At 41.0% G+C, this 24,577-nt stretch overlaps 1 protein-coding gene across 8 annotated transcripts in view; it reads left to right on the top strand.

Moving 5' to 3' along the window:
• The window catches only part of PAK1 (p21 (RAC1) activated kinase 1), a 137,660-nt gene that overhangs the window by 103,431 nt on the left and 9,652 nt on the right, over positions 1-24,577 (top strand). For all 8 annotated transcript variants that reach the window (XM_053924676.2, XM_053924674.2, XM_053924675.1 and 5 more), the window contains exons 6-13: positions 816-932; positions 3,549-3,723; positions 5,843-5,906; positions 9,825-9,873; positions 14,756-14,868; positions 18,174-18,291; positions 22,894-22,993; positions 24,008-24,204. In XM_053924676.2, the coding sequence (XP_053780651.1) occupies positions 816-932; positions 3,549-3,723; positions 5,843-5,906; positions 9,825-9,873; positions 14,756-14,868; positions 18,174-18,291; positions 22,894-22,993; positions 24,008-24,204 (933 nt within the window). The remainder of the gene's footprint in view (positions 1-815; positions 933-3,548; positions 3,724-5,842; positions 5,907-9,824; positions 9,874-14,755; positions 14,869-18,173; positions 18,292-22,893; positions 22,994-24,007; positions 24,205-24,577) is intronic.

The following is a 24,577-nucleotide window of genomic DNA, read 5'->3' as shown; positions in this document are numbered from 1 at the left end:
CATCCTATGTTTTGGAGCAACCTTGTCTCTCGGATCTGCGTTCTAAACAGCAATGTTATGTTTTTGCTGGGACCTGCTCCCAACAAAACCCTCCATTCTTGGCCCAGCTTTGTTACAGTTTGCATGCAAAGATCGAGTTGCTGAGATTATAGCAGATCCAATAGTCGTGCTGATAAGGTTCATTCCAGGACACAGTGAAGCTTAGTGAGATGGATAGTAGCCGGTCTAGGGATAAACTCACTGTTCTGTTGAGACATGGGGCTCCTGATGTTCTGCATCTTCAGGTTGAAGTGAAGGCACCTTTGGACAGAATGGGTGCGCAGCAGCACATTTTGGTAAAGAAAGGAAAAGGAGAGGCAAGAGCCTGTCTGGACTTCTATTAACCATATCAAAAAAGTAAGGAATTATAATGATAAACTTTGTAAAATTCCAAACTTTTGACCCCTTCACTATATTTCATATTTTATTACCTGGTGGTGTGGAGAGTGAAATTTATAGAATAAGAAGGAACTGTAAGCTTGTCCTCAGGGTTTGGATTGGGGACGGCAAGTAGAAAAGCTGTAAGCTGGCTTCCCAATCTACAGTTAGCTTTGGGTGGGACAAAGGGACTGAGTGGATAGTGGTGACTAAAAGACGAAGCTGACTGAGTTCCTGACTGGCTACACAGAGGTGGAGAGCTCGGAGGCTGATGTGGGTTTCAGCAGGGGTGTCAGCACGAGGTTTTCTCTGGGGAGAAGTGGGGAGATTTCCATCCCGGTAGCTGAAGTTCCATGTCAGCTGGCCCTGACGGATCCGGCTTTTTCTCCCCTGTACAGAATGTGAAGACTGTGTCTGAGACCCCCGCAGTGCCACCAGTTTCAGAAGATGAAGATGATGATGACGATGCTACACCCCCTCCAGTGATTGCTCCACGCCCAGAGCACACAAAATCTGTGAGTCTTTGGGGACGTGGACAGCCTTGTGATTTATTAGAGTTCGGAGGGGAAGAGGGAAGCTGGTGCTTGAGGCCTGGAGGTGTAGTGCTCTGGTAGTGGTCGTGAGATTTTGGAGTTGGTGCCATCACCAACTCAACTTGATTGAATCTTTATGGTTAAAGACAGTAAGTAGTATATATATTTATCATGGGTTTGCAAATAGTCCAAAAGTGTCCTAAATAATTGGTGTTTACACCAACCCAGCCCTCGTTTACTCAGTCTGTTCTCCACAGACAGGGAGACATGCAGAATTACTTAGTGCAGGACTAATGCAAAGTGTTCCAGTCTCCTGGGAAGCAGCAAATTAGCCGGCGGCAGATCTTTCCTTCTCTGTTAAATGTGCAGCCTTCAGCCTCTTAGAAACATTGATGATACTGAAAGACCCAGGAGAGTTGATAAATACATTAGTGCTATTAATATGCTGGACATCCGGAGTGCATTTTGATACCTGATATTGGCAGTGATTTTTATTTAACTTCCTTGGAGGTTCTTCCATCTCAGAATAGCCACAGTCCTTCTGCCCCAACTTTGCACATTATGGGCCCCGTGCCTTTTACTTGATTTAGTATCGGCGAACACTGACTTATCATCAGACGATATTCTTCTTGTATATTTTTGCTTGGACTTGTTATTATGACAAGAGCTTTGTAATGAAAGAATGATCTAGAGCTTAAACTCTGTGATAATACAAAAAAAGGCTGCCTTCGGATTGGAGCATCGAGGGAGATGTTTAGGCAGGTGTTGGGTGACCGACTATGGGAGATGCTGTGGGGGAAATTCAAGAGGATTATATGACCTTTTAGGGTGAAGACTTATAAACAGAATTTGTGGAATCACCCTTTCTGTAGGTCACAAAGTCACCTTAAGAAAAATGAGCTTCAAAATTGGAGAGCTCTTAAGATACCTTACATTGCTATGGCCATTTTTGGTTTGCAAGCATGTTCATTTAAAAAAAATTTGTTTTCTACTAAATCATGAACTCCTCAAAATGAACATTAATCGATAAATTTTATCTTTATAGAATTTCTTTCCAAAAAGGTGTCGTGAATTCCTAATGTTTAGAAAAAGAAGCCGAGATTTGGAGAGTTAAATTGATCTACCTAAAGTCTCTTAGTTAGCAAAAGAGCCAGGATTGAAAGCGTTTATTCTAAGCCCAGGTTGCTTTCCACCAAGCGCAGTGGCCTTTTTGTGTGTGCGGACCTGTGCTGGCAGCCAGAGGAGGAGACTGTTTGGGAAGGAAAAGGCAGGGTTCGTGGCCTCGAGAAGCCATGTCAGGAGAACTGAAGAAGAAAGACAAGGAATGAAGGCGCAGGCCTTAGGTGCCAGGGATACGTTTGCCTATAGATACTATAGATACGAGAGTAGAAAATTAAGAAATCATTATGCTGGAATAGTCAGGAAAGAAGCTCTAGTTTCTGATCTCCCTGTCTTGACTTAAGTTCTCTCCCATTTCCACCTATTAAAATCCTGTCTGTCCTTCAAGATCCAGATGAAAAATCTCCTTTATTTATTCACTGATTCATCAAACATGTCTCTAAATGCACGCTTTTTGTTAGTCAACTGGTTAGATACAGGAACTCAGGGATGAGTGACACATTCACTGTCTTCATAGAGCTTATAGACTAACCAAAAGATAGTTGTGATATTTTTATGAAAAAAATATGATAAATGGCTAAAAGGATCTCCTGGGGAAAGGGAATATAACTTATCTGAACCTCAGTAATATATAGTTTGCTCATTTTTAATGACATCTGTCCCTTCCTGCCTTGTAGTTATAACCATCTCACAAGACTACTCACAAGAGAATGGGGCAGCATTTTGTACAGCGAGGCCAAGAGTAGATTCTCAGCAAATGTTAAGTAAATGAATATGAAATATAATAGTATTAGCAAAATTTTAAAAGCTCAATATCTGTTGGGCATGATTTACCCCATAAAATAGGTGTCACTCTAGTATCACCATTTTGTAAATGAGGAAACTGAAGCACAGAGAAGCTAAGTACCCTGCCCAAGGTCATACAAGTGGTAAAAATAAGAGCTGGGATTTAGGCCCAGGCAGTCGGGTTCTAGAGTCTGTGGTTCAGTTGACTACCCGCTACTGCCTCTTCAAGAAGAACAACTGAGGTTTTTCTCTGCATTCAGGATTTAAAGAGGGAGTAACTCAAAATAAGGTAATATGTTGTATTAGTAGTGCAAAGTGCTTGCAAATAACAGGATACTCATTTCAGCTTAGGAAAGAATGGAATTTTGAGATGAAGGGCATTCTCATCCAGTGATAGAATCTCCTTTAAGTCATTTCTGTTGAGAGTTGTCTAACCTATATTGAGTATCTTCAGTGTTCCGATGCTCACTAACCCCTGTTGTGTATACCGAGATCAAGGAAGGCCATTTCAACCACAGAGGACAGGCCTGGCACAGAGGAGGAGGAGGAACACAGATTTTGACCTAGGAGAAGGGATGAGTTTGTTGGGATTTGTTTTTCTGTGGATGTTCTAACACATATTTAAGAGAAGCTCCTGGGCTTCCCTATGCTAACAAAGGCTGGCCTTGCCAAATTCTTGTACCAACAATGCAGGTGTACACACGGTCTGTGATTGAACCAATTCCTGTTACTCCAACTCGGGATGTGGCTACATCTCCCATTTCACCTACTGAGAGTAATACCACTCCTCCAGATGCTCTGACCCGGAATACTGAGAAGCAGAAGAAGAAGCCTAAAATGTCTGACGAAGAGATCTTGGAGAAATTACGTAAGCACTGTGTAGCTTTCTGAACCTTCCTCTGCTATATGATTGATTGAGCATAAAGGCAGAATTTTGTTGCTATAAAGATCTCAGTCCTAGGCTTGCTCTATGTGTCTGGCTAACTATGCTTGGTATCTTAGCCACAAGCTGTGCTTCTCCTCACTCTGCCCTTGTACTCACCTCCTCTGTCTCACCAGCCCCGATTGGATACATTAGGATGGGAGTGTGGTGAGAGAGTGTGGATGGGTCACTTTAAGATCTAGGCATCCCTCATCCCTAGGCGTGGGTTATGTAGAGGACAAATAGCTTTTATTTAATGAATAGTCTGGAATGTTGTATTGAGAGAGACTGAGGCCTTGTCTGTACCTGATGGGAAAAAGTGCTGTAATTGATTATTATTTTTTATTTGTGTGTTTGCTATTGACCTAGGAGAAGACAGCTCTGCCATCTTGGTTGTAGGAAAAGAGGGAAGGGAAAGTAACATTTTATGGGCTTATACTATGTAGCAAATGACAAGCACGGTATTTTCTTGATTTTTTCATTTATCCCTCATATTAACCTTGTAAAGACAGACATTATAATCTTCATTTTTTGCGAGTAAGGGATTTGAGGTTCAGGAATGCTAAATACCTTGCCCAAAATCATATAGCCAGAAAGTGCCAGGGCTGGGGTTAGAACACAGCTTGTGCGCCTGTGTTAGAGCATGCTGCCTCTTGCTCTCAGGTGGAAGCTAAGATTTTACTTTCTTTAATGGCCATAAATGGAGGTCTACTGGGGTACCTTGTTTCTGCACTCCAGTCAACTGCAAGAGAATTTATATTAGAAGGAAGGTGTAGGTTGGTCTGTGGGCTTGAAAAAAATCATTTGACAAGGTCTTTGATTTAATCTTTGTACCTGTCTACTTCTAAAGAGGATCTGATGTGACTGATTTGGCCAAATCTGCAAGGTGGCATTGCTTTCAAAACCTGAAGTTTCTGATTCTCTAGCTTAGCAGCTCTCAATTTCTTCCTGCAAATTTTTGTTTGACCTAAAAAAAAAAATTCAGTGTTTTAAAAGTTGACCAGAGCCCTTATGAAGTAATGAAATAAGAGAAGCCACTTTCCTAGTCATCTATTTATTCCTATATGTAGTCTTTTTCTCTGAACCAGATTAAAAAAAATTAATACTCGAACATAGAATTATGGAAAGCAGACCTCCCTGGTAGTTAAGGACACTTGGGTTGAAGGCCCAGCCCTGCCACAGATTTGGGACTTGGGCAATTTCCTTCTGTTCTCTGGGCCTTCTTTTTCTTGTCTTTTAAATAGAGATGTTAATCCCTGTCTCATTTATAAATCAGATGAGATAATGTATATGAAAGCTACCAAATCTTAGTAATTGGTATTAGTGGAAAGCACTTTGGACTGGGAGACCGAAAACCAGACTCCTCATCTGAGCTCTGACACCACTTTGCTGTGTGACCTTGGGAGAAAGTATCTTCCCTTCTGTGGGCCTCAGTTTCACCATCTCTAGAATACAAATTGTGAAACCCAGTGAGCGCTCTCACCCTGTACGTCTTTGCACTTGACATACTTCCTGTTGCAACTCCTTCTCAAGTTTCTCTCCCTAACTCCTACTTACCCTTTAAAAAATCCACCCAGATATCACCTCCTATCCGAAGCCTTTCCAGTCCTTATTTTGTGCCTTTTTTTCTGTACCCCCTTGCTGTGTAGCACACTAATTATTCTACTTTCATGGAACTTTGTGTTTGTCTGTCTCCTCCATGAAGTTGAACTTCTTGGGAGCAGACAGTCTAAACTGTCTCATCTATCTCTTTATTGTAGCACTCAACATAGGACTGGGCACATAGTAAGTGAGCATATTAAATAAGTAAATGTTTATTGAATGAATGAATTTAAAAATGAATAAATGGCCCTCAGGAGTTTAGACATGGAGTAGATGACTATGAATAAAAGTGTAAGGAGATGAAACTTTTGGCCGGAACTTACGGGGGAAAGCTAGGACCTCCTTAGTATGGTTTCTGGGTATTGGAGGTACCTTTGCCATCTCCAGGGTTGGGGAAACACGGGGCCCGTTTTGTGTCTTGATCTGGGAAAAAAATGATTCATGGTCTCTGTTTCTTTCAAAGGGAGCATAGTGAGTGTGGGCGATCCTAAGAAGAAATATACACGGTTTGAGAAGATTGGACAAGGGTTAGTCGGGACATTTTCTTTCCCTAGAGAAATGACTTAAAATTGTGTGTACTAGTGTATGTAATTTTGCTTTTGTTTTGCTTTTCATGAACCTTATTCTTCTTACTCCATTCCACCCCTCACCCATCCGAAGGTGTTATGTTAGACTGACTTCAGGCTTGGCAGAGTTATGCTTAATGTGAGAGATGTGCCATTAGCTGACCATGTTGCTAAAAATACCCATGCGGTGAGAATTGAAAAACCATTTATTTTCTTAGCATAAAACCTGCTTCCCAAGTTACAGCCCTGCTTTTCCAGATTAACCCCGCTTACCTGGTGCTGAAATCTACCAGCACTAACGTGAAACGGAAGACTCAGAACTGCAGACCTTTCTGCTAGAATAATGGGACCTGCTTTGCTAGGTGGACGCCAGCATTCATGCCTCTGCTATGTGGTTTCTCCTCTGCATCTTGTATGCTGCCCTCAGTGTACTGAACTTAGCAAACCCTAACTGAGTCCTGTTATGTGGTAGACACTAGGAGTACAGCTGCGAATCAGACAGTCTCTGCCTTCAGAGACCTCGTGTCTCCAGAAGATAGTCAACCACAGAATTGTAATACAGTTGACTCTTGGACAACACAGGTTTGCTGTAGAGGTCCACTTATATGCAGCTTTTTCAATAAATACTATAAATGTATTTCTTCTTCCTTATGATTTTCTTAACAACATTTTCTTTTCTCTAGCTTACTTTATAGTAAGAATATAGTATATAACACATGCAACCAGCAAATATGTGTTAATTGACTATTTCTGTTCTTGGTAAGACTTCTAGTCAATAGCAGGCTATTAGCAGTTAAGGTTTAGGGGATTCAAGTTATACACAGATTTTCCACTGTGCAGGGTGTAGGTGCCCCTGTGTTGTTCAGGGGTCAGCCGTGTTCTGGGATAAGTCTTAAAAGTGTTTGGCCATTGTTTTGAGCAAAAGAAGCCACACATAAGTGAGCAGATACTCTATGATTTTATTTATATGAAGTTCAAGAATAAGTAAAACTAATATATGCTAATAGAAGTCAGGAAAATTGCTGTGCCTGAGAGGGGGTGTTGGTTGGGAAGGTGATGAAGCTACAAAGACAGCGCCAGGGGTGATACTGGGGGCGAGCACATGGGTGTGTACATGCTGGAAAATCATCAAGTTGTTCACTTAAGATTCGTGCAACTTACTTTAGGTAGGTTATACCTCTGCATGAAAAAGAAAAACAATGATATTTTTATAGACCTACAGAAACAGCTATAATGAAAAAGAAACTGAAAAAATACCTGGCTTGTGGAAAGCGCTCAGTGTTAGTTGAATGAAAGCGTTGTTGCTAATGAAGTCATTGAAGTTTTCTGTTTTAATTTTTCCTATGCATTCAAAAACTTCTGCAAATGAGATATAGTATTATATAACATACCGGTGCTTTATTTATTTGGCATTCTACAGCTTACATCTGTTCTTCGCCTCTGTTGTTCAATCCTTAAAACAACGCTCGACTTGAGTGAATCCCTTTTTTTCCTGGTGGAATGCTGCTTCTGCCACACATGCTTTTGTGAGTCTGAACTGGTATGAGGTAGTTAACGTGCTGGGACTAAGTTAAGAGTAACCTGGGAAGGCATTTCCTTTAGGTAATTTCATTGAGATACTGAGACTGTAGCAGAAAGGCACACGGGCAAGTGCGGGCAAGTCAGGTCCCATTTCTGGACTTCAGTTCCTTTGTCCATAAATTTAAGGTCAAAGAATTGTAGTTGCCTCCAAAAATCCTGATTTTTAAAAAAATTCAGACGTCTGAGGCCCATAAATAGGCAATATCTACAAAATGTGTTTTCTTTGCTTATTTGGCAGGTCTGTTAGTGTGAGGGAGGAATGAAATATTTATTAAGCACCTATGCTGATGCTTTCACATTCCATGATTGAAAAAAAATAAATGCCACATAAATATGATTTAGTGCTATTATAATTTTTGTTTGTTCTTCCCTTTAAGATCTGAAGTTTTTTTTGACCCAGAATTCATATGTCTAATCATATGTCTATCCCAGGAAGAAATAATCAAGTACTAATCAGTGGGCCTGAGTAGCTTTCTAGACTTCTGTAATCCTGGAGACACAGTTCCAAAAGGTCCATCCCCCAAGGCCTGGGCGTGCTTGCCTTTGAAGAATGGTACATGTGGGAGGATGGGGAAGGATGGGCATAGAAAGATGGACACCAGTTTTGTGATAGAAGATGGCTAGAGAGGGATGATCAGTCAGTGGGGAAATAACTGCCAGTGCAAAGAACCCTGTCCTTACTGGATCGCCCTTATCTTACGGTCACATGTTTTATGGCGTGTAGCCAGGGTTCCAGCTAAAGAGCGGTGGCGAGGAAGCTGGTGACCATAGTTTCTAGCTGCAAGACAAACTTACAGGTGACTTTTCTCTGTGAATTGACCTGACTTTGCTGGGAAGCAAAATTTCAAGGCTTGCCTAGAGTGCTTTTTTTTGTTTTCTTTTCAATACAGGGAATTAGATTTCTTCAAGTTGCATGTTATATATCTGACACGTGACATGTAAAGTTACAAATATTGCCACCTGTCATCACCTACAAATATACAGGGTTTATGATTATAGGCATAAAATGAGGTTTTTAGTTATTTAGAGTGGACGTGATTACTTTTCTAGCATTATTCCTCCTATTTTTCTCTGTCCCTCCCACTCACTTTCTCTCTGTGTATGAATGTGTATGAGTGTGTATATATATATATACACACACACACACACACACGCACGCATATATATACATACATATATATAGTGAGGATACCTTGGGGGTGGGGTGGAAGTATCAGATTTTCTGGGAGCATATGTATTTGAAAAAGCATACTTAATATTTTATGTTTGAAAACATGAAAACTATAAACTGCAAAATAAAACTCATGTATCCTCTTGAGAGCATACATAATTGAAAAACACGGTTTTAAAGGGTTATAGTGGCAAAGTGGGAAGGGGACCTTGAGATTGTTTTAGATTATTCATTGTAGTTTTTTAAAGTTTTTATAGTTTTTTAATGTAAATTTCAATTGAATCTAACATACGTAATTGTACAGCTTGATGAATTTTCATGAAGTGAGCACACCCATGTAACCAGTACCCCAGTTAAGAAACAGAATATTACTGTTATCCCAGAAGTCTATATCCCTTTTTGCTAAAAATGTAAGCCATTCCCCCCTCATTCTGAAAATTCCCATGAGGCCCTTTTCCCCTCACTCCTCACCTGCAGTTGAAAATCATAGATCTAATCTTACAACCTGGTTTACAGATGAAGAGTTTGAGGCCACAAGAGGTTGAAGCAACTTGGCAAGAGTGATGGAAGAGAGGAGATAAGGAAGCAGGAGCAGGAAACTAGTACACAGGGTGGGGCAAAAGAAGGTTCACAGTTGTGAGCCCGTGAAACAGAGTTTATCCTTGTATTATTTATTAACTGTTGTGTTATTTTCTATACAAGCAACTATAAACCTACTTTTGCCCCACCCTGTATATTGAAGACCTATTTTATTGTAGCACTGGGCTAGCGCTTTATGAACTAATTGACTGAAATTCTCTTATGCACGCTTATGCGCTTATCTTCACTTTGCAAATGAGGAAAGTGAAGCTCAGAGAAGAACTTGCTCCAGATTGTGTATCTGGGTAGACACTAGGCAGAAGTCCCAGGTTGAAACTCAGATCTTTTGATCACTAGAGCCTGTATTCTCTTTGCTACCACATACTGCTTCTGAGATATGAGAAGGTGGGGGGGGGAGTGGGGAAGATTATTTTTGTTGCTGTCATTATTAACACTTGCGTTGCCAGACTGTACGTAGAGCTGCATTTGACAAATATCACTTCACTTAATACCTATGTTTTCTCCCCCCACCCCCACCTGTCGTTCAGTGCCTCGGGCACTGTGTACACTGCGATGGACGTGGCCACTGGACAGGAGGTGAGTGTGTGGGACCCACGATTGCTCCTTCAGCTCTACTATTTCTTTTTATTTTTGGTTAAATTTCACCTTTCCGTTTAACCATTTGGCTCACTCAGTAGGGACACTTTTAGTTTCTTACTGTAGCACACTGGAACCAGAGAGAGGAGTAACAAGGTGAGACAGATTTTGGAAAAAGTCACTGTGGCTACCGTGTGGAGAACAGAGTGGAGGAGATAGGAGTGGAAGGTGAGCCAGGAGGTTATTAAGGAACTTGAGGTGAGAGAGGATGGTTTGGACTAAGGTGGTAGCATAGTATAAAGGGGGGAAATGGATAGGTTTGAGAGGCACTTGGGTAGATTTGACGAAGTTTGGTGATTGGCTAAATGTGAAGGTGACTCACAAGTTAGTGATATTAGTCAGGGAGGAAGGAAAAAGGTGGAAGTACAGGTTTGAAGAAGTTGCATGCTGCCTGTGAGATCTTGTGGAACTGCCAAGTGAATAGTTGTTGATACAAGTTTGTTCTTGGGCGAGAAACCTGATACAGAAGAGATTTAAGCACATTTCTCTTGACTCCTAATCTAGTTGATTTTCCATTACTCTGTGCCCAGGATTCCAGTAGACACTGAAGTCCTCATTTGGAAGTGCCTCTTTGTTTTTCTCATTTCATTAAGTCGGGCAAACTCTGACCTTACTGCCAAGACCTGCTGACCCAGGATGTTACTTTAGCAGAAGGAAGCCATGAAGGGAATAGAGAGTATTTGAGGTTTCCTCACATTCTCCTCTTTGGATATAGAGCGGGAATGTTGGCCGGTGGGCCGTGGTTGGGAGCTGCCTTGGCAAGTTCATAGTTCAAAGAGTACTGGGACTCAGAGATTGAGCGCGTTACCTCCTGTTCCAATGAGAGCAGAGTTGGGCTCCTCTGAGGAAGACTGCTAGGGCCGGCTTATATAGTTGGGTGGTTGGATGCTCTGGTGCATGGAGAAGTCATGGTTGATAGGGACAAGCTATATCTCACTGCGCTATTGGGAGTCATTTGCAAGTGTCTAAGCCAGATGTTGAGGCTCCATTGAGGGTATGTCAACTTTTTAAAAATATCATTATGGGTAAGGATTTATTAATTGTGCTTTGAGGTAAGAATTTAGCAACCTAAATGTTTACCTTTAGTTACTTATAGAACCTTGGACAAGTCTTTTGACCTCTCTGAGCCTCAATTTTATTTATTTATAAAATGCGCACAACAACATAAACCTCGCGAGAGTGTCGAAAGAATTCAGTAAAGCAATGCATGTGAAAATACATAGTAAACTTTAAGAACTACATATCCACTTTATTTGCACGTGTTCATTCTGTACAGCATTTACTGAACATTTGCTTTGTGCCACACCTTGTGCTAAGGATAAGAACTTTGTGAGAGCTCAGTGCTGTGCAAGCACTGAGACGTTACCATCTTATATCAATGGCTTTTTGGAAGCTGTGAAGCCGGGGAGATCCCGGCCGGGCCAAGCACTTCAGACCTCACTGTCCTCCCAGCCCTCTGACCTCCCCAAAGGCCCTCAGTGAAATGGTTTGATCGCTTCACCCCCAAATAACATAGAAATATAAGAGACCGTCCTTCCCATTGTGTACATATAAAAGGCTTATAGTGCTGACTCGTTAAAATGGTGAGGAAGGAAGGATGGTATCATTGTGCCAATTTTAAACATGGTGAATTGGAGGCAGAGATAGAAAAGAGGTTACAGCAATCCTAAAAAGAACCCTGTGAGGTAGGTACTACTACTTCCTTTTTACTGATGAGGAATTTGAGGCTCATGGAGTTGAAATAACTTTTTAGGGTTTCATGGTTAACAAGGACTGGGATAGAAACTTTTGATTCTAAAACCTAAACATTTGTTTTCTGGGCTGCAAGGCCACTGCAGAGCTAAGGTGAGGCACTAGGGCCCCTGGTCACGTTTCTGGCGTCTCGGGCCTTACAGCCCTTAATGGGAGGCAGGCTCAAGGTGGGCAATTCCTGGAAGGCTTGGAGGCTGCATGTGTGAGAAGCTGGCCACAGGCAACAGAAACTTGACTTCACTGTGTGCCTGTCTTGTGGTTACAAAACTATGAATGGAAGCGAGTCCATTAGGGTGGCTAATGTAGTGTGGTCAGGAAGGCCTCACTTCCTGCCCCAGGGAATAGAAATCTATAGTGGAGTTGGCAAGGTACTCTCAGGCGTTGTGAGTGAGTGCTTACGGGGGGCTGTCCAGCTGGGAAAAACAGAGCTATTGTCTGTTGCCTGTAGGAAGATTAGCGTGTTAGTGCTGGGAAGTCTTCCAGTTACAGATGCAACAATTACTTTTCAAGCCCATTTTTTCAGAGGGAATGTGTGTAGAATAACTGGAAGAGGCTTTGGAGTCATACGGACCTATGAGCATTGATTATGACTTTAGGCAATTTTCTTGTAATCCTTACCTGAAAATGCAGATAACAACTTTTTCCTGGCAGGGTTGTTGTTAGGTTTTGTTGAAATAGTGTAAGTAGAGCATCTAACGTAGTACCTGGTACACAGTAGGCATTCAGTAACTAGTAGCCGTGGGGCAGTGATTGGTTTTTGCTGTTCCTGTTGATGTCATTCTTGCTGTCATCTGTGCTAGGTACTTACCAAATGCAGTTATTACTATGATTAGTGTTTTCATTGTTGCCTTATTTTGTTATTTAAATTTCTTTTTATATATGAGTAACACATTGGCCACTGTCTCATTTAGTTCTCAGAGCAATCCTGTGATGTAGGGAATCAGGGTTGGGATTATTATCCTTAGTGTATTGATGAAGAGACTGAAGCTTAGAGAGCTTGTGGTTGGTCAAGGTCAGTAAGCGACAGACGCAGCCCTAGAGCTCAGGTCCTGAGAGTTCAGGCCCAGTTCTTTTTCCGTGACAGGAGTGCTGTCTGGTGGCCTGAGTATGAGGGATCTGATTAGGTGAAGGGCATGTAGCCGAGGCCACGGTCAGTAGCTATTAAAAAGGATCCCTGATGTCCTGCCACTCTTTTCCGTTCTGCTGCCAGCAGTGACCTCTGTGAGGATCTTCAGTACTGTTCCATCCTTCAAGATGTCCTGCGGACCTCCAAAGGCACTCCTTTGGCTGAAAATCTTAACATGTAAGGGCTTACTATACTTAACGTAATATGTCTTCAGATCAGTGCGTTGCCCTTCAGACATTAGGAAGAACTGATCATCAGCTGTTAATAGAAAGCTGCAGCCAGACCAGTCGCCCAGCCTGACAGGAGACCCTACTCCAAAGCGAAGAGAAGGGAGGTGATCAAAATGTTTAAACGAATTGTTTCTACTCTGACTGATGATCTGGATCTCTGTAGAAACTGCCCATACCTGACTTGAAGACATAATAGAGTAAGGGTTTTTTTCCCCCATAAAAATTTGAATTACTCATCCTTCACACTTTTTGCTACCTCTGAAAAGACTAATTTAGTTGTTCTATTAGGTATTCATGTTCATGTCTATTAAGCAGAAAAAGAGAAACTATATTTAGGGAATTAACATTCAGCAAATAATTTAAAATCTACTCCTATGGTGTAGAATAGCCTATTGCTGATGCTTTTGTGGTTTAAAAATAAGGTGCTTATCAACACACTGAATTCTCTCTTTCCCTTTTCATTTCCACAAACATTTGTTGAGCACCCACTGCGTGTCAGGCCCTGTGCTTGGCACCAGGGATTCAGAGCTTTCAGTGAATTCTCTGGTGTCTAGATAGACACATCCTAACCAGTCACCATACAAGGCAGAGTGTGGTGAGTTTCGTAAGAGAGGTGTATGTATGATCTTACGGAGCTGTAAGGAAGGGAAAAGCCTACCTGCTTGGGAGAATAAGGTTTCTTTTGTCTTGACACAGAGTGTAAGTAGCTTTTTTTTGTAAGTAGCTTTTGAACGTGTGACAGTGGTGCAGAACACTCCAAGTGGAGAGAAGCTCAGGTCATGGAGTATATGAAGAAATATAGTGGGAAGTAGAATAGGGTCAGATCATGAGAGCTTGGATATTGGACTGAGGAGTATCTCTCTGCAAACAGGAACCAGGTATGGTTGTGGGTTTTTGTTTTTTTTTTTGTTTGCAGGGCTAGTGTTATCAAATGCATGCTGTGGGGGAAGATTAATCTGCTTATGTGTGCAGGATAAGTTGACATCACTTTTGAGAGTTCTAATCCTGACTTTGCTAACTGAATAGCTGTGTATGCAAGTCACACACCCTGTCTCAATCACCATTTCCTTGTCTGTCAAAAAGGGTCAGTGGTAGTGCTGAACTCAGTGTCTCTGAGGATTAAATGCGGTAAACGTGAGAACACCTAGACAGTGTGTGACACAGAAGAGACGGATGCAAAAGTGCCTTAGAAGCTGACGTATATCTTTATGTTTGTATTATGTGGAAACTGATTTATTTCTATAGACAAAAAGCCTATCAAGATCTTTTATATATATGTGTATATATATATATACACATATATATATATATATATATATATATACACACAAACAATATAGGGATATTACCCTCTTTTTTCTTCTCTCTTAACCTGGTCAACTCTGATTTGTCTTTTCGTACCAAGTTCAAACAGCCATGTCCCCCTCCCTGAAGGCTCTCCTACATTGCCGTATTAAAAGAGTCCTTGCCTTTTCGGGTGTTCCTGTGGCACTTTGTAGGGACTTTCATTTCCGAAAGTTTCCAGATAATATTGTACTGCTGCTCTGGAGACCTCGTATTGAGTACCAGTGCTCTATGTTAATTGTGAATTTTTGAAGCGTAAGACCCTATCTCCCTTGTCTCTCTCTGCTTAGTGTTCAAGGTGCAGTACTTAGTAGGTGCTCAGTAAATGCTGAGTGACTCTAATTACATGTTAAATTCACTCTGATTTCAGGTGGCCATTAAGCAGATGAACCTTCAGCAGCAGCCGAAGAAAGAACTGATTATTAATGAGATCCTGGTCATGAGGGAAAATAAGAACCCAAATATTGTGAACTACTTGGACAGGTATGGTCAGGTCCTGTCAGAGAGATAGGGCCTTTGGGACGGACAGGTGGTAGAGCCGTTTAAAGGAGAATCCCCTCCATTTAAGAATCTTTTATGATGCTCACAGCCCTGTGCCTCCTGCGTACTGCTGAACACCTCTGGTTGCTGCACAGTCCTTCTGGGTCAGGCCGAACACTACCACCCGGTAGCTCCTAGTCGCAGGTCGTTGCACTGTTCGCTCTGCCGCAGGGAGGACCTTCGGCCCACCTGCCTGCATCAAACATGTAGGCCTTTAAATCGTTCTGCATCCCAGATCTTTCCTCAATGTGTTTACCTCCCGAATAACTTCTGGGTTGTCTGTATTCTGGGTTGTCTGTATTCTGGTAAAATCTTAAAATGTATTTAAGATTTGACCATAATGGAGAGAGTGGGACTTCTCCTTTGTTGTAAACTCAGCACAACCTAATGATTTCATTCATTATTTTGTTTGTTTGTTTGTTTTTAGGAGGCCTGCTTCATTATTGACCGCTAGTAAGGTTGTAGTCAATTAAAATCTCTGATCCTTTTCGTTTTCTTTTTTTACACGAGCTTGCCTTAAACTGGTAATGTAGAACTTTTTAGTAGCCATCATTGAATCCCATTTTGATATTTTTAGGCTGTTGTTCCAGCCCATGGGAATTCTGTTCTTTAACATAATAACAGTGGTTGTAATTAGCATTTGTGTTACGCTTTACATGTGAGGCAGGGTTTATTATCTAAGAAATGGGTTCATAGAAGTTAATAAGTAGGCCAAGGCCAGTACATCAGTAAGGAGCGAATGAGGGTTTTGGATTTGAATATCCCAGCATCCATGCCCTTTCCATCATGTACGTTCTTTTCTCCCAAATGTGAAAAAAGAAAATGAACCTTGTTGCCTGGGTTTCAGAGAGCACAGGTGGAGGTGATTTTGGACTAAGTCTGGGATTTTTTTTTTTGTAGGTTCCACTTATAAGTGATATCATAAGTCTTGGATTTTAATTCCTTTGCTATTTATATTACATGACCATTAGATTTCATTTCTGCCAGATTTCTTGTTCTGCATTCAAAGCACTGGTAAGCTTCAGTGTCTTTACAGAGAAAAGGAGTTGGACTTTGACCTTCCCAACACATGATGTCGGTCGCTGTAGAGAATAAAGCCTTCTCCTTTTGGGTATGATTGTCTGTGATGTGGGTCGTGACAGGCGCTGAAGCATCCTCTGAAAGTTATCACCTTCTCATCTCTTTTAAGAGCTTATTATACAGAGAATATAGCTTGGAAACACTACTGAAGGCTATAGGTATACCAGATTTATTTCTCTGTGGGGCTCAGGATAAAGAAAAATGAAAGCTGTCCGATAAATGTATGATCTATCCCATAAAATAGTGAGTTCCTTCCTCGTCACTGAAGGTATCTCAGTAGTAAAATGCATGACCATGGTGTTGAAGGAATTTCTGTTCTGGGAATGGGATTAGAAGATTTATAAATTTATTGATTGTGCTTTTGCTGGTGTATCCAGAGGCTTAAACTGTGGAATCAGGAGAAAATAAAGCTCCATCCCTGCCCTCAAATAGCTCCTTCTCTGCTGTAGGAAAAAAGATATGTAGGAGCTTCTATGGGAGGACAGACGTGGGTGGCCTTAACCTGAGCATTCAGTGAGGGTGTTGCAATTGAGAGTCTGATTTTTGTGAGTTCCCAGAGGGAGAACCTCATCCGTACTTGTTCCTCTCCAAATATGTGATGCGCAGAGCCTTTATCCAAAGACATTATTTTTGCAGGTACCTTGGCACAGTGCACAGCTACAAAGTGTTCAACACAACCTGAGTCTGGACTTGCATTGCTTTAGATCTGTGCCCCGGTAAATGGGCTCTGCTTTGTAAGTGTCTGGAGATAGTCCCTTGGACCCTCATATTTATCCCCCCAATGAGTCCAAAGGACATGTCTTTTGGATGTGCTGGGAGAGCGGCCGTAAATGCTTTGTTGTTGTTGTTGTTGTTGGGTGGGGTTTTTTTCTGGGGGGGGTGGTCAGGGAGGAAATAGGTTCATATCAGTGGGAGGGTTTGGAGGGTTTTTACCAGTCCTGAATTCTCTTTTGGTCCCTATAATCTTCTCTCTCAAAAGAGATTGTTGAAAAAAGACTTAATTTGTCATATTTATTTTTATGGAAATTTAAAAACTACAAGACTTCCAATTATAAAGAATACAGGATCTTATGGAAGGAGGACTAGATTCATAGTCAAGAGAATAAGACACAAATCTTACACTTTGCATGAGACGATTTATATTTTTTCCAACAGTGTCCCTCCCTCCCCAGCCCCAGTCCTGTTAGCAGGACGAAGATCGGAGACACACCCCACTGTGCAAGCCAGTCCAAATAGTTTCTTTGTCTGAAGCTAGCAGAAGAACCTGTAGGGTTCTGGACTCTCCTCCTTGTTTTTATTTGTCTTATTCTACAGCTGAAGATACTAAGCAGACAGGCTAAGTGATCTTTTTATCACATAACAGGACCGAGTGGTCTCATCTGTCGGTGAAACTGGGTTCTAACTCAGGTCATACTCAGAATGTCCTTAGGGATACGGTGCTAACTGGCAGCCCTCGGCTTCCCAGAAGAGGCAGGCGATGGCTCTGCAGCCTTGCTGGATTCATTGCATTCCTGGAATCAGAGATGCTCAAAATGGAGACCATTGTCAGCCTAGTGACTATGTTAATAACACTTTACAGCTTTTAAATAGCTTTTATAGCCATTAGTCTTTTAATATTTATGGTTATATTTTACCCATTGATTTATTCAGTAAATATTGGCATCTGTTGGTGCTGGACTCTGGGGACAGAGTCCTGAACAAGACCCAGTACTTGGTCTCATGGTCTCAGATCTCATAGAACTCTCGAGGGGTGTTGTGACTTTCCCTAATGTTGGTAACAAGGCCTCCAAACCCTATCTTTGTCACATGGTTGGGTGCTCTCGGCTTTGGGGCTTCTGTGTGGGAATCATGTCTAATTTTAAGAGGGATTGCTTTGTGTTGTGATGAAACACAATTTTATATTTCATATCTTCAAGCTAGCGATCTTTAGTTCTGCCCTCTGGGACTTCACAGACTGTTCACTTTGTTTTCTCTGGGCGAATCCTTAAGAGATACCAAGTTAGTAATTCTGTCCCCCCGATTCTGCTTTTCCGCAGAAAACAGAAACCTCGACTCTTCTGGTGCTGGTGGAAATGCGGCTCACTGTGTGCCTAGTCTTTGGAATCCATTGCTGTGACTCAGTGCATTCTGTTGCTTCCTACCCTTTATCTTTATCTCTGCTCCTACAGTTACCTCGTGGGAGATGAGCTGTGGGTTGTCATGGAATACTTAGCCGGAGGCTCTTTGACAGATGTGGTGACGGAAACCTGCATGGATGAAGGCCAGATCGCAGCTGTTTGCCGGGAGGTAAGGCCAGCGGCCAAACCGGCCTGGAGCAGGATGCGGCCTCCAAATCCATGTCTGTCAAAGTTCTGCGCCTAATGGGATCTCAGCCTGGGCCCTGTGCAGGCGGGAGAAATTAGGTGGGAAATTAGACTCTCCCACCATTCTTTTATTATACCTGTTTGGAAATTTCTACCAGCATGATTTTTTTCTTTAAAGATAATTTTATTCTGATTATAAAAGTATATACCCATTGTAGAAAAATTAGAAAGTACTAAAATACATAGTCACCCATAATTTCAACCCTTAAAGATAATTGCTGTAAATAGTTTGTAATATTTTCCTTATCTCTTTATTTTAATCATATTTTTATTTTGCTTTCTTGCTTCATGTGCTGTGAAATTTCCTATGAAGCAGAGTAAGGAGATAGTGACAGAAGAATTACTATTTTAGACAGAGTCATCAGGGAAGGCTTTGCATAGATTTGAATAAAGGATCTGAATGATATCAAAAAGTAAGCCAAGCTAAAATCTAGGGTAAAATATTTGCAGGCTAAAGAAATAGAAAGCAGAGCTTGAATAGGTATTCTCCTTCCTGTTCATCGCTATTAAATGTCTAAGGTCCATAGTGTGCTGGTGTGAGAAGGGGGGCGGGCCTCCGCACGGGCTCCCGAAGCAGCACTCAGAGGACAGCCAGGTTTTCACGAAAGCAAGAAGATGAAGAGAATGTTCAGAGAAATTGAGGATATTGGGTGTTTTGCTGATACGAGACTGGAACTTATCAATCACCCAGAGAAGAGTTTGGGAATTGGGGAAGGAGAGAGAAGGATATTACATTAGGGTCAGAGTTTTATGCAGATGAGTCTAGTAAGTATGATTGGGGTTTGATGATGCAACACCTGGAAGCAAACATGAATTTTTTAAAAAGATTTTATTTACTTAATTTTAGACAGAGAGGAAGGGAGGGAGAAAGAGAAGGAGAGGAACATCAACATTGTGGTTGCCTCTCGCACACCCCCAACCTGGGACCCGGCCTACAACTCAGGCATGTGCCCTGACTGGGAATTGAACCAGCAACCCTTTGGTTTCCAGGGGGGCGATCAATCCACGGAGCCACACCAGCCAGAGCCGGTAGTTGTAGTTGTATATTGAATCAGTATTAGGAAACATAAAATCATGTGAAATAAGTACTGTCCTAGAAAATATGATCACCTTTGCATTAAAATCCTGGCAATCTAGAATAGGCATATAGGTTAATGGAATTAACACAGGGATTTTTAGGAGATCTGACTTCTTTTCTGTACCACTAATGCAGTGTTACTCAACTTTCTTTTCACATCTCTTCCCCCAACCCCGAAGAGCCTTTGAAGACATTTTTCTCTAATCACATTGTCCCCATGAAGTTTTAATTCCATAGATACACTACGTTGTACATCTGTTTATATACTGTGGCCCTTTGGAAACCACAAACCACTGTAATATCTAAGATGTTTTCCACTAACCCTAGGAACCCTTTCACTGGTTGAAAATACATGCCTGTATATTCGAGGGAGTAAATTTGCCTCAAATTGTTTATTTTTGAAACTGTATATAACTTAGGGGTGCCCTATGGATCAAAAAGCACTTGGAAGAATTTTTAAATGTTACATAAATAGGTGGCATTACTGTTATCCTTGAGTTCTAATAGAGATCATCCCTCTTTTTAAAAATAGCTTTGTTGATAAAACAGCTATGGTACATTTACACAATGGAGTACTACTTGGCCATACAAAAAAGAAAATTTTACCCATTGTGACAGCATGCATGGACCTAGAGAACATTATGCTAAGTGAAATAAGCCAGTCAGAGAAAGACAAATATCATATGATTTCACTCATATATGGAATCTAATGAGCAAACTGAACTAACAAGCAAAATAGAGACAGACTCATAGGTAGAGAGCAGGCTGACAGCTCTGGAGGAGGGGACCTGGGTGGGTGGAGGGTTTGACCAAAAAAAGAAAAAGAGAGAAGGAACTCATGGACACAGACAACAGTGTCAGGAAAAAGGGGGGTGGGTAGAGATAGAAGAGGGTATGAAGGGATAAATGGTGATGGAAATATTTTTAAAAAGAATAGCTTTATTGAGATATAATTCTCACACTGTATAATTCACCTGTATAATATACAGATGATCTCTGACTTGTGATAGATCCACTTAAAATGTTTTGACTTTATGATGGTATGAAAGCAATATGCATTCAGTAGAAACCATACTTGGAGTTTTGAATTTTGATTCATCCTATCAAAGTATATAATTTTATTGTTTATAGTATATTGAGTTGTGTAACAACTATCATTATAATCAATTTTATCAACCCAAAGAGAACCTCCTTACCCATTAGCAGTCATTTTCCACTCACCCTGCTTCCTGACCCCTCAGTCTTATGCAACCACTAGTCTATTTTCTGTCTAGATTTGCTCGTTTTGGACATTTCATATAAATGCGGTCATACAGTATTTGCTCATTTGAGACTGGCTTCTTTCATTTAGCGCAATAGTGTGAAGGTTCGTCTGTGTTACAGAATATAGCAGTATTTTATTCCTTTTATTAGCAAATTAGATTCCATTTATTTGTTCATCAGTTGATGGACATTTGGGTCATTATCACTTTTTGACTACTATGAATAATGCTGTGAATGTTCATGTCCAAGTTTTTGGTTGAAAGTATTTTTTAATTTCTCTTGGGTATATGCTAGGAGTGGAACTTCTAGGCTTAACATTTTGAGGAATGGCCAAACTGTTTTCCAGAGTGGCTGTCCCATTTTATATTTCTGCTAGAAGTGGATGAGGGTTCCAGTTTTTTGAAATCATCCTTTTTGATCATGATTTTTGACATCTAGACGCTAGGGTCTTCAGCCTCCTAAGGAAAACAACTCGTACAGGGAATAGCTAGTTCTGGATATTGGTTTGTTTTTAATTTAGCCATAAGTGTGCTTTTACAAATGAAGTATTAATTTGAGAGCATTTAAATAGTATTTAAAAGTATTTTCCAGTTGGTTTGTATCTTTATTGTTTTTCATTTGGTGAAATCTTTTGAAACTGTAGCTTTGGGTGCTGGACTTAACCTATTAAATCTAGTAGCAAAGCTGAGGTTATCTTTTCTGATCCCCTCATTTTACAGATGGGAGAACAGTAGCCCAGAGAGAGTAAGTGATTTATCCAGAACGATTTTGTCCATCAGATAGTGGCAGAACCAGGCACTTTCATTGTTCTATGCAGTCTGTATGTTATTCATTCTCCCCACTAAATATAGGTGTTTTCCAAGATTCTTTTCTCTCTCCTCTTATCTTCTATAACATTTGCCAGTTCCAACCATTTCTATCACTTAAAAAAATAATCACGTCTTTACAAATGATCCATAAATGTTTCTCAAGACCAGACCTCTGTATGGAACTTAAGCCTCATATGTTTAGTTGCCTGCCGTACATTTGTCTACAAATGTTTATAAGTGTATAAAATTCAGCACACCCCAAATAGTATAAATTATCTCCTCACCACAATAAGATTATCCCCCTAACTTCTAATATTAGTTCCAGATGCCTAGTTTCCCAAATATAACTCCAATTTGTCACTTTCCTTCAGTTTTTTTATTGTTGCTCAGTTACAATTGTCCCCATTTTCTCCCCACCACTCTCCCCTGCCCCACCTATCCCCACCTCCCACACTCAATCCTGCTCCCTTCATCCATGGGTCTTTCATACATGATCCTTGATGACTCCTCCCCTTCTTTCCCCTGGTACTGCCCTTCTTCCTCCCCTCTGGTGATTGTCAGTTTGTTCTTTATTTCAATGTCTCTGGTTATATTTTGCTTGCTTATTTGTTTTATTGATTAGGTTCCACTTATAGGTGAAAACATACAGTATTTATCTTTCACTGCCTGGCTTATTTCACTTAGCATAATGCTCTCCAGTTCCATCCATGCTGTCAAGAAGGGTAGGAGCTCCTTCTTTCTTTCTGCTGTGTAGTATTCCATTGTGTAAATGTACCACAGGGTTTTGATCCACTTGTTTACTGACGGGCACTTAGGCTACTTCCAGCACTTGGCTATTGTAAATTGTGCTGCTACAAACAGTGGGGTGCATAGGTTCTTTTGAATTGATGTTTCAGGATTCTTAGGGTATAATCCCAGCAGGGGAATTGACAGGTCAAAAAGGCAGTGAGTGCCATTTTTAGTGTTGTTATTTTTTTAAATCATTACAAAATCCTTCCCATTCTTCCTCCATAGTTTTTTTGGAGCCTCAGGTTCTTTGCCAAGTATCTAATGCTCTGTAGAAAACTCCAAAATATGTTAGAGGAACTCATGTACTGAAAGAAAACTATTATAATGTATGTTATAATAAGGTATAATAAATAAGAAATATTATAAGAAAGGTATAAGGCAGCATGGAATATTAAAAGAATGCTTAGCTAGGAGACAAAAGACTAGAATCTAGATCTGTCTGTGCCACTGATTTGGAGCAGGTCCCTTTAGTTGTTGGGGCTTCACTTTCTTCATTATAGAGTTAGGAGGTTGGATTGCTTGATTTTCTGTAAGTCTTTGTATTATATGTCCTTTCTTTCTCCCTCCACCCACACCGCTTCAATAGTGCCTGCAGGCTTTGGAGTTTCTGCATTCCAACCAGGTCATTCATAGAGATATCAAGAGTGACAACATCCTGTTGGGAATGGATGGCTCTGTTAAGCTAAGTGAGTAGGAGTAATACTACTTCTCTTCCCTGTGGGACCCTGTCTTGTGGGATGTTATTGCTATAACATAGTAGCTACAGAACTCACCAAAGAGTCTATTTATTTCACTATTTAGTTCCTGGGATATACAGGATCTTTATATTACCCAGCACTATATAGGGTGTCATTTCTTTCATTCATTTAGAAATTCAGCCAAAAAATTTACTGAGTGCCCACTATGTGCTAGGGTTTTTGATGGGCACTGAGGACACTTTTGCCTATCTTCAGGTAGTTCTCAGTCGAATGAATGAAACGTGAAATACAAAAATGAGTTTATGTAATTTTTACCATTCTGTCATTCATTCAGCAAACTTTTATTAAATGTCTATTATATCCCAGATCCTCTGGGAATAACAAAATGAGTAAGAAGACCTAGTCATTCCTGTCAAAGTCCTTATAATTTAAATAAACATATATTTGCAATGTAATCTAAATGAACCACAGGAGAAAATTGTGTTCAAAAGTATTATGGACCAGCAGTCCAGACAGACAGGTTGTGTCACGGGTGGGCGGACAGCTAATGGGAAGACTGTTAGCAGTCTCTGTTCTGGGCACAGGGTGAGGAACTAATAAAAGCAGGTGATTAGAACTTAAGTCTGGGACTCATGCCTAGGAAATAAAGCAAGGACCTAGCTGCCGGATTTTGGGATATGAGCATGGTTTTCAAGAAGAATTGGGACAAGTAATCAAGGCCAAAATGGGCAGCTTGGATTTCAATGCCTAGTCCTGCTGGCTTGAGGATAGGTAAGAGGCCGAGGTGATATTTGTTACATTAACCTCTTCTCTTCAAGACTGAACAGGGAAGGTTAGGAGCTAGACATGAAGGTGGCAATTATGTGACTCCAGCTTTGAGGAGACAGGGATTGCAGCAGGTGGGAGTGAGACAGAGCTTGACACCTAGGGGTATGTGTATAATCAATACTCATGGAGGAGTAACTCAAATATAAGTCCTTTCCTTCTCTTTTCTTTTCCTAGCTGATTTTGGGTTCTGTGCCCAGATCACCCCAGAGCAGAGCAAACGGAGCACCATGGTGGGAACTCCATACTGGATGGCTCCAGAGGTTGTGACGCGGAAAGCCTACGGGCCCAAGGTTGATATCTGGTCCCTGGGCATCATGGCCATCGAAATGATTGAAGGGGAGCCCCCATACCTCAATGAAAACCCTCTGAGAGTGAGTGTTGCTAGTCGCATTTCAAGATGTTTGGGCTGTTTTCTCTAGTCTCAGGAAATGGGACTCAGGCTCTTCTCTTTGACTTTCAACCTGGACCTCTCTTTTCTGGATAAAATCAGACACTGTTGAATTTAAAATATAAGTGCTCAAAGAAAAGAGATATTAGCAGTAATTCATTCATTTACTGTGGCATTCAACGACTGAGTTCCTATCATGTGTAAGAAACTGTTCTAATGATAATAAAATAAATCAATATATAATAACAGAAGGTAAATGCTGTGAAAAAAAAAGCAGAGTAAGGAGTACAAGAGAGTAATGAGGGAAAGAGGGAGAAGTGTACTTTTATTTAGAGCAGAGAAGGAAGTCCTCTCTT

The sequence above is a fragment of the Desmodus rotundus genome, chromosome 5, assembly GCF_022682495.2.
Source record: "Desmodus rotundus isolate HL8 chromosome 5, HLdesRot8A.1, whole genome shotgun sequence".
Lineage (NCBI taxonomy): Eukaryota > Metazoa > Chordata > Mammalia > Chiroptera > Phyllostomidae > Desmodus > Desmodus rotundus.
The sequence above is the reverse complement of the archived record's forward strand: the minus strand, read 5'-3'. Positions and strand labels throughout refer to the sequence as shown.